Here is a 9,639-nt window from a genome sequence, read left to right on the forward strand (position 1 = left end):
CATCAACCCTTCGTTTACACGCTATAGTACCTCACAAGCCAAAGATAACATTACTGTACCAGAAAAAGTAATAAGTGCTGAGCAATATTGGAGGTATCCAGTTTAGAGTCAGATAGCAGGTCAGACGAGGAAAACGAAGACGTTCATGGATGATTTAGGCCCAATTCTTCCCTTCCCCTTCATTTGGCCCTCCAAACGGAAAAACTAGTGTCTCATATTTCGGACGTCACTTTCGTTTCAGAATCGGATTTAAAAAAAGAAAAAAAAAATCCGGACACACTTGCACTAATAATGTCCCTTCAAACGGAGGGTAGGGAACGGGAGAAGGGAAGAATTGGGATTGGGTCGTAGAATCGGACTTTTGCTCTCAATTCAGTCGCTCAGTCACAACAATAGAGCTGCAGGATCTCCTGATCCATCGTGATTTGAAAACATCCTCAAAGTTTAATCATAAATTATTGTATATATGTCCTCCATTTTCATTGGAGTGGGTCTTTAATGCAGCTGTGGGTTTACGTTGAAGCATCAACTTATTTGGCTGGAGAAGTTCAGATGTTGATGATGACTCGTCATCCTTAAAATCAAAGAGTTCGTCTTGAATTCACAGATTTTTTCTTTTATCTTCACCTCAATAGAAGAAAGTGTTTTTTTTTAAGTAATGATAGCTCATTTCCTTTGAACCTTTGACCAGAAAACCTTTAACCCTTGAACACTTTCATTATTAAAAAATACTGTTGGGTAATTTTTATAATATACCTAATAAAAAGTATTTCTCATAAAAAGAATATGACAACACATGATAAATGAGTAAATTTAGAGTTTATTTTATTTTCAACTGTGGTTTATGTAACAAAATGGAAAACAAAAACATAAAAGGATCCAAAAACATGCTCGAAAATTTCTGCAAAATTTGGAATTTGAGAACAAAAAATTAAAAAAAACAACAAAAAAAGATGCTGGAGACTTGGGCTTTGGTCCACTCATTCCTGAGACTTCACTCAGGGACCCGTGACACTCAGAAAAATGCAACAGATTGAAGTGCTGTTGGGTTAAATGACATTTTCATTGTTTAATAGTACAGTTTTTAGCAGGAACTTTAAACACAATGTGTTTATTCTGCAAATATTCCTCTGTTTCATCAGAGTTTCCAGTCTTTGTGCTAAGATGAATGACATGAGGTGATGATCTTGTAGGAAATGAAGTAAACTCTATTTCAAACAGCTCCTGTGAAACGGTTTCATTAACGGGGACTTCACATTGGGATGACAATCATAGATTTATCTTTTTTTTTTAATTGTGAAGTTTTGTTTTTTCATTTGAAGATGCACTTTTGTCTCTTGTTTCAATAGAACCACACTTCTGCCCTCGTTCTCCATAACAGAACCTCTATAAGATTCAAGTTCTCCATTTAAATGTTTTTTTTTTTTTCTTCCAGTCATTTGATTTTATGTTTGCTACTTTCTTGCCACACTTTTGTCAGCCTCAACCAACTGATGTCAACGTCGATTCAAGTTTTTTGCCAGGATTTTTTCCTTTCTGTGCTCAGATAACCGTCTCTTTTGGGGTGGGGGGGCCCAAGGACTGCAGCTGAAACCAGAAAAACCACAAGCGCGTTGAGCTGAACTGGAGAGAATCCTGGTTTGTGTGTCGGCTCTTCCAGGTGAAGGCGGAACACGCGAGCTGCTATACGACGGGCGCTGAGCACGCCACCCACAGACGAGAGGAGGCGGACAATGACTGGATCAGTTTGACTTTTGTTTTCCAAACATATGTTTTAATTACAGCTGGACATGCACTTGCCAGAGAGATTATTATTATTATTGTTGTTGTTTTTTTGGGGGGGTAAAAGAAGATTATCAACCCTTGTTACAATATATGGGAGCGAACTGCCAACATCTACAGCTGATCGGGCCTTTTTCATTTAGTGCTGGTGTTCTGTTGTGCTTGTACATAAGTCTTCAATCATCCCCGCTTCTCGTTTTTTTATTCTGGGGGAGGGAGGACGGGGTGTCCCGGCGGAGGGTTGGTCTCCTTCATGAACAGGAAGGAGAGAGGAACAGAGTATTTTGTTATTGTCCAATCAGAGGGTGACAGTTTGTATATATCTATAGTGTATATATGTGATGAAACGCGTTGGCTTTTTGTGTGACACTACCTTTAAACTGTACTACGGTTCTACATTCAGTGTTTCAGTGTTGATAATATGTATTTGGTTTGTTTTTCTTTCTTTTTTTTGTCTGTCATTTCTTGTACTTTTTCCCCTTTTTTCAGTTTGTTTATTGCACGGTTTATTACTTTCATTGTCCAATGAGGTGAAACAGCTACTCTTTGTAATTGTTTAGTGATGTAAAATAACTCGTGTTATTAGACCTGTCGATACACCGCCCAGCCCCACCCCCTTCCCCAATATGCATGAATGGCACTTAAAGAAATAAAATATGGTAACTTCACTGTGGAATAATGTGATGTTTCTGCTTTCGTTTTTCCAGGGACATTTTTTTAACACTTTCAGTCATTAAACACAAAGTATTTGTTATTCGCCAAACACTTAATTAGGCTAAACACGTTCATAGTTCCTGTCTGGACTCCGATTTTGCTTTCGTTCTCCAGATATTTTCTCTTTTTCTGACCGTTCTCTGTAAACCCTAGAGATGGTTGTAGATCAGGAGTTCCTGAAATACTCAGACCAACAACCACGTCAAAGTCACATTTCTTCTCCATTCTGATGCTCAGTTTGAACTGTAGCAGATCGTCTTGACCGTTTCTAGATCCATAAATGCATTAAGTTGCTAAAAAGCAACTAAATTTGCCACAGATATTTCATTCATTCATTCATATTCTTGTCCGCTTTGTCCCTTTCGGGGTCACAGGGGTGCTGGAGCCCAATCCGGCTGCTGATGGGTGAAGGCGGGGCTCACCCTGGACGGGTCGCCAGGCCTCAATCACACACATTCACACTCACGGGCAATTTAGAGGAACCAATTAATTAACCAATTAAGTAACTTTGAAGCATGTTTTTGAACCGGGGCCTTTTGCCGTGAGGCAAGAGCGCTAACCACTCCACCACTGCGCCACTTCACTCATACTTCATACCAAAAGAATTGGACCTTTGATTAGTAAAATGAATAATTTCATATTTGTATTTATCTGTAGGGTTTCACTATTTGTGATAGTATTAAAAATAGAACAGCCTTCAAAGTAACGTAGCTGGATACGTGAGGATAAACCGGACCCGTCAGTCACTGATTCTACAAGTCGTTCTACTTAAGAGGATGAGTTCGACATGGACTTGGTCTAATGTTCATCATAGTACTTCAACTATAAGAATGGTCTCCCTCTCAAACCAGTTAGTTCTTCTTCTATCCTCTACTTCTTACTTCTATAAAATGACCAAAGAGCTGTCGAAGGACACCAGGGACAAGATTGTAGACCTGAATGAGACTGGGACGATAAACTCTTTAAATGTGATCTCCAGGATTCTCTTTTCTACATTCTGTCCTGCTTGACGTGTTTCTGAACATTACAGACGTCTCATCCTTTTAGTGCGACAGCTTGCACAATCGATGACTGACGAATCCTTTCTTGCCCCGCTCATTCATCAAACATTCCAGTGGTTGGTTAAAGATTGTTCATATCTTTCACACCTTGAAATAAGCTGGAAATTCCTCAGCTGCAGTCAGAGACCAACTATAAACAGTTCAACCGAAAGTGTCGACAACTGAGAACCGTGTTTTTAACAGTTACAGAACAGTTTAAGATGTTCCAAAAATATTGTCACTAATGCGATTGTGATGTGATTAATATGAAGTCATTCTTTACGTGGAAAATTAATGATTTATTCAATTCACAAATAGATCTTTTTTGAAGTATATTTTTTAGACAAAAAAATAAATACACATTTCACCTTTGTTTAGGTAACATCTCTGGTTATTTCAAGTGTTTTTTCATAAAGAAAGAAACAATAAAATTAGATTATATGACTCAATAGCGCTTCCCGTCCTTGCTCTCATTGGCTGGGTGGTTGCCACGCCCCCCACCCCCGACCCTGCCATCCTGATCAGAGATCCATGTAATAGAAAAACACTTTTTTTTAAATGCAGCTTTTCTGTTGGGTTTGTTACCATAGCAACCACTTTATATTATGGTCGCCTAGGGTTGGTGAACAGATTGACACCATTTTTTGGAAGAATTACCAAAAATAATTTTTTGATTTCCTTGACAACGGATGTTTTTTTTTGTTTTTTTTTGTCAGCTACAGCCACACGTTTTTCATATTGTTTTGTTCAGCTTGAGCCAAAAGATTTATGCATTAAATTATAACAATAATTTATTAAAGACACACGCGTGAGCAGCAGGGGAACGCCACTTTTCCGAACTCGCCTTACCAACGCTGTTCAAAATCTACAACTTCTGATTTCAACACGTTTTCTCCAAGTGGATTCACGATAAATCTCGAGGTGTTTGGAGGCGTGTTGCCTTTTATACGGGTGGTTGATTTTTTATTTTCCCCTTGAGGTCAAAGGTCAATTAAATTTCGGTTGTAGCTAGCAGCATGTGCTCAAACAGAAGTTTTTTTTAATTATTTTTTATTGTGGGAAAATCAGCAAATTTCACATTTTTCCACAAAATGGCAAGCTGTAGGCCCTCCGCCATCCCATAATAATTTCACAACTTTCTTTGGATTTCCCAGACGTGTGTTCATCAATGGATTTAGACTTTTTATTTTTTATTTTTAATAGATTTCGGGCTGATTCATTTCAGATTTTCAGATTTTTCCATTTTTTTTAATGGGTTTCTTTCTGTATTTTATTGTAATCATTAACTTGCTGCCTCCTGTAGACTTTTTATTGTGAATATTTAAATTATTGACCAGAGAAGAAGTCATGTTTTTATCTGTATGTAACTTATTGCACTGTTGTGTTGTTTTGTATTGCTGATGTGTCCTCAGGTTGTAAATGATCAATTGTTTTTGAGTATGTTTCGGTGGCGACATTTTTGCTCATAAAGTAAGAAGATCCATGGAGACAGGACAGAAGATATCGTTACTGATTTTAAAAATTCTGTTCAGTATTTTTCCTCTTAAACTGATTGAATACTTTCTCCTTTAGGATCCTCTAAGCTGTAAAAGGATGCGTGTTCCTGCCATCCAGAGCAGGTGTCGCGTTTCAGGAGGTTTGTGTTCACAGATCCATCCAGACCCATGAGCGTGTTCCCAGAGAACGCTGAAGCTTTCAGAAGTCCAGCGGAGAACGTTCCAGAAGAACTGGACGGGATGTTTGGAGCTTTGCTGCTGCTGCTGCTGAACAGTCGGCTGTCCGCCCCTGTACCGATGCGTAAGCACTGATGAACACAAAAATAGTTTCAAATGTTCAGACATTGAGGAATGGTTTATTTGTAGAATAAATGGAATATTTCATTTTTTTAATGTATTTTTAGGAGTGAAAGATGAGCTGCTCTAATTGATTTCAGAAGCTTGTGAACTGAATTGGAACCAGGAAGATAAAATTGAGCTTTCGAGGTGACCTCGGTCACGCTGGAAGCGAAAAGCCAAACTTCAGTGTCAGAGTGTTCAGATGTGACAAAGTGATTTAGGAGCACAGCGTGTTCCTCTGCTGAACTCTGCGTCCGCCTCGTCGAGTTTAAACCTTCTCAGCTGGATCGTGAGGCTGCACCGTTTTACAAGGAGATTTTCAGAGAAAAGAGTTTGTTTCTGCACAGACGCTGAAAAGAATGGATACGAATGTTCTTGTTCCATCTCTGGCTGAGGTCAAAACTTCACAAGACGGCAGCGTGATGACAAGAGACAAACTCAAGATAAAACACAAATGTATAAAAATATGGAAGAAAAACCATTAAAGTGCAGCGTGTGGATGAGGCGGAAACAGGAGAAACAGGAGAAATGATTCTTTGTTTCCTGTCAGTGGGATTATCTTCTCTACTGATGGGAAATTTGGAGACAGAAGATGGGCGGAGCCAGCAGGGGTCAGAGTGACCTTCTGCAAACCTGTGATTTTACTGGCTCGTTTGAATAGAATAGAGAAGGATAGAATAGAAAAGAACAAAATCAAATAAAATAGAATAAAACAAAACAAAATAGAATAGAAAATACAATAAAAGGAAAACATTAAATAGAATGAATTGAAATAAAATTAATTAGAATGCACTAAAGTAAAATAAAATAGAATAAAGCAAGCTAAATAAAATGGAATATAATAGATTGAAAAATAAAAAATAGAATAGAATAATAAAATAAAATATATAATAAACTAAATTACAATAGAATAGAATAAAATAGAATAACCTAAAATTCTTTGATACAATAAAAATACAATAAAATAGAATAAAGCAAGCTAAATAAAATGGAATATAATAGATTGAAAAATAAAAAATAGAATAGAATAATAAAATAAAATATATAATAAACTAAATTACAATAGAATAGAATAAAATAAAATAACCTAAAATTCTTTGATACAATAAAAATAAAATAAAATGGAATAAACTGAAATATTATAATAAATTAAAATAGAATAAGCTCAATTTAAATAAAATAGAATAAAATAGAAAAAACAACAAAAAACAATACTGAAAGAAAAATAGAATAAAATGAAAGAGAATAGAATAAATATATAAGAAAAGAAAATAAACTAGGATAACCTGAAATTCAATATTAAAATAAAATAGAATAAACTACAATACAATAATACAATAAAACAAAGTAGAATCAAATAAACTAAAATAAAATGGAATAAGCTCAAATACAATAAAAAAATCAAATAAAATAGAACAAATTCAACTAAAATACAATAGTAAAAATACAATTAAAATGAAATAGTACAGAACTGAATTATTTTAACACAGTTATAGTTCAAAAAGTAAGACAAAAAAACAAACAGTAATTCATAAATACAAAGATAGATTACAATAAATATAAAATATAAAAATCCACGTTAAAACACAAATTACAGACATAAAAACTGAAGGGCCTAAAATGCATGAATACCAGAACCTCCAGACTGATATTTAAGAATGCTCTGCTTTATATCTGTGAGGGATAAAATCATTTTATTCTCTGAGGCATAAAGACCATAAAAAACCATAAAGAAAATGTCTTAGAAGAGTCTGGAGAGTCTTTTGAATTAAGCCTGTAAGAGTGCTTGGTTGAGCATGTAGAAGAGAACATTGTCTGTAGATCTCATTAATAACATAAGATATTTAACTTTAAGACAGACAACAAGCTCTATGATGTTATAGAGCATGATATTCTTTAAATGTGTTTTAAATGTCTTTAAATGTGTGTTGCAGCAGCTGAGGGTCCTCAGTCCTTCCCGTTTGTTCAGGAATCCTTCCCAGATGAACACATATCACTGGAAAATACAGATCCTGACGAGGAGAAACACATTCCAGCTGAGAATGCGACTCCGCGTCCAGACAAATCTCTGACCACTTTGTGCCAGTTTCCAGAGGAACCTGTCGTTGCTTCTTCCAAAGAGATATTTGAGGAAAATGGGGGTGCTGCTCCAGGAGAAGCTGCTCCGCCAGAACCAAACCGGGTCACCCCTGCTTCAGCTTCAACACAGGAAGCTTCAGACTTGGATTTAGAGGAAGGAGAGGACCGATTCCCAGATGTGTATTTGGAAATCAATGAGGGAAAACCAGAGGAGGATCTCAGAGAAGATTCTCCATCGGAAGACTCTCTACTAATCCCAACGGGAACTAGCTTTGTTCCTGTTGATTCTGAGAACGAATCTGCTGCAGAAAAAGAAACACTTCCTACAGAAGCTGCCATGGAGGATGATGACCCTGGAAAGGAAATCCCATCCACTGCAGCAGCATCTGATGATATTTATGTGGCAGCAAAACGCAGCAATCAGCAGCACAGACGGGATTTTAAAGCTGCAGTTTCATCCGTACGCGGAGAATCCCGGCGTAAGAATCCATCCTTTTCAACCTGCAGCTACCAGTACGGTTGTAAGATTTAAAAACTCTCAACGTTGTCTTTGATTTCTCAGCCCAGGTGAACAGAGGAGCCATCATAGGGGCAGCTCTCATCACCCTGATGTCCTTCATCCTCATCGGATTTGTTGGGATAAAAATATCAAAGAAACTCCGGTGAGTCAATCATTCAAAAACATTCTAAAAAAACCTAAAAAGAGCATCAATCATCAAGAAAATATTTAATAAATTGTCTTTTGACACCATTTATGTTGAATTTTTTATTAAAATCCTGTTTTTTGGCATTTTTCTTATAAAAGAGAACAAATGTAAAAGAATAATTAATTCAAATTTGGTGAACTGACTCTAGAAATATTGATTGCATCTGTTGATTTGCTCTCACTCTTGCAGGTGAAAACCAGCTTTACTGGATTGGATTTTTCTTCCCACTTCTGGGAAGTGTGCAGCAGCACATATGTGGGATTTTCCATAGATTGACAGCAGTGGAAACGTGAAGGGGTGGGGTTTGTCATCCACTTGAAGAATCTGATGTCCAAAAATGAGTCATTCTTTAAAGCTTGAGCCCCATTTTTCTGCAAATATTTAACCTTGTATTGATGCATGAACTATATTAATGAACAAAAGGCTTTATATGTATGTTTTAAATAAAGATCCTTGGAGATTTTTTGTCACTTTTCTTCTTATTTAAGGCATAAATTTCTAAATGTGGGGACAGCATGTACATCTTAAGGCACACAAGCGCCCCACATGTTGCGTTTGAGCATGTGGGCGTATCGCCTTACGTCTTCTTCCAGGCGGCGTGAGGCGGCGAGGACTGCAGCTGTGTCAGTCACACTCTGGTATGTTTTAACACCAGCTCGGCCTGTGCGCAGGAAATATTTTAGGGAGGTGAGAGGACACCCTGTTCCAAATAAAGTTGTAAAACTGTTTAACTTCACACAGTTACAAAATCAGCCAGAGTTTTTACTCACACAAGGTGCCATTCACTGTTGCTCTACATTTAATTTTTTAATTTTTGCATCCTTTAATCACAAGGTAAATTACCATCTTTTTATAAAAATGACTGATTTTTTTCTAATTATAAATGACTAAATGTATATTTATAAAGTCAGGATTTGCATGTTTGGAGCTTAATGCAGAATTGAGAAGCACAAAATTCTATTAGAAGTGGATTTAAAGGAGAACAGAGCCCTCTAGTGGTCATAGACAGGACCTGCAGTATGGTAAACCAGTTGACCATAGAGGAGCAATAAAATCACACAATGATGTCACGTGACTGCTGGTTCAGAAAACAAGTTCCGTTACTGTAATTAAAAGTATTTCACTTCACATTGATGTATTTTTATAACTATTGTTTGTGAATTCTATGGTCTCATCACAGCACAACGGTTTTAAATCCCAGATGGGGCTGACTAATCCCCACAGGTGTAAATTACAGCTCTTTTAAAGTTGAGATCTTTAGATGATGGTACCATTCGAAATAACTGGAAAAGACTTCACTATAGTGAAATGTAAAGCACATCTGTCAAAGTCGAGGCCCGGGGGCCGGATCCGGCCCTCCAGATTGTTTTCATTTATATGGTAAAATTAATGGTCTGATGTTATCTTGCGCTTATTTCTAACTTGTATAGTTTGACAAAAAACATTTTTTTATGAAAAGTGAAATATTGAAAGTTATTTAAG

General features: G+C 36.7%; 1 protein-coding gene across 2 annotated transcripts; it reads left to right on the forward strand.

The window, feature by feature from the left end:
* Window positions 1–4,113: 4,113 nt before the first annotated feature.
* LOC112145380 lies at window positions 4,114–8,617 on the forward strand. 2 transcript variants are annotated; one of them, XM_024270558.2, is made up of 4 exons: window positions 4,114–5,333; window positions 7,306–7,929; window positions 8,013–8,112; window positions 8,347–8,617. In XM_024270558.2, the coding sequence occupies exons 1-4, from the start codon at window positions 5,201–5,203 to the stop codon at window positions 8,348–8,350; spliced, it is 861 nt and encodes a 286-aa protein (XP_024126326.1). In that variant the 5' UTR covers window positions 4,114–5,200; the 3' UTR covers window positions 8,351–8,617. The 2 variants fall into 2 exon arrangements, with proteins under 2 accessions (XP_024126326.1, XP_036067912.1); XM_036212019.1 differs by having other exon boundaries at window positions 7,309–7,929.
* The last annotated feature ends 1,022 nt before the right edge of the window (window positions 8,618–9,639 follow it).

This window comes from Oryzias melastigma, linkage group LG5 (genome assembly GCF_002922805.2).
Source record: "Oryzias melastigma strain HK-1 linkage group LG5, ASM292280v2, whole genome shotgun sequence".
NCBI classification, from domain to species: domain Eukaryota; kingdom Metazoa; phylum Chordata; class Actinopteri; order Beloniformes; family Adrianichthyidae; genus Oryzias; species Oryzias melastigma.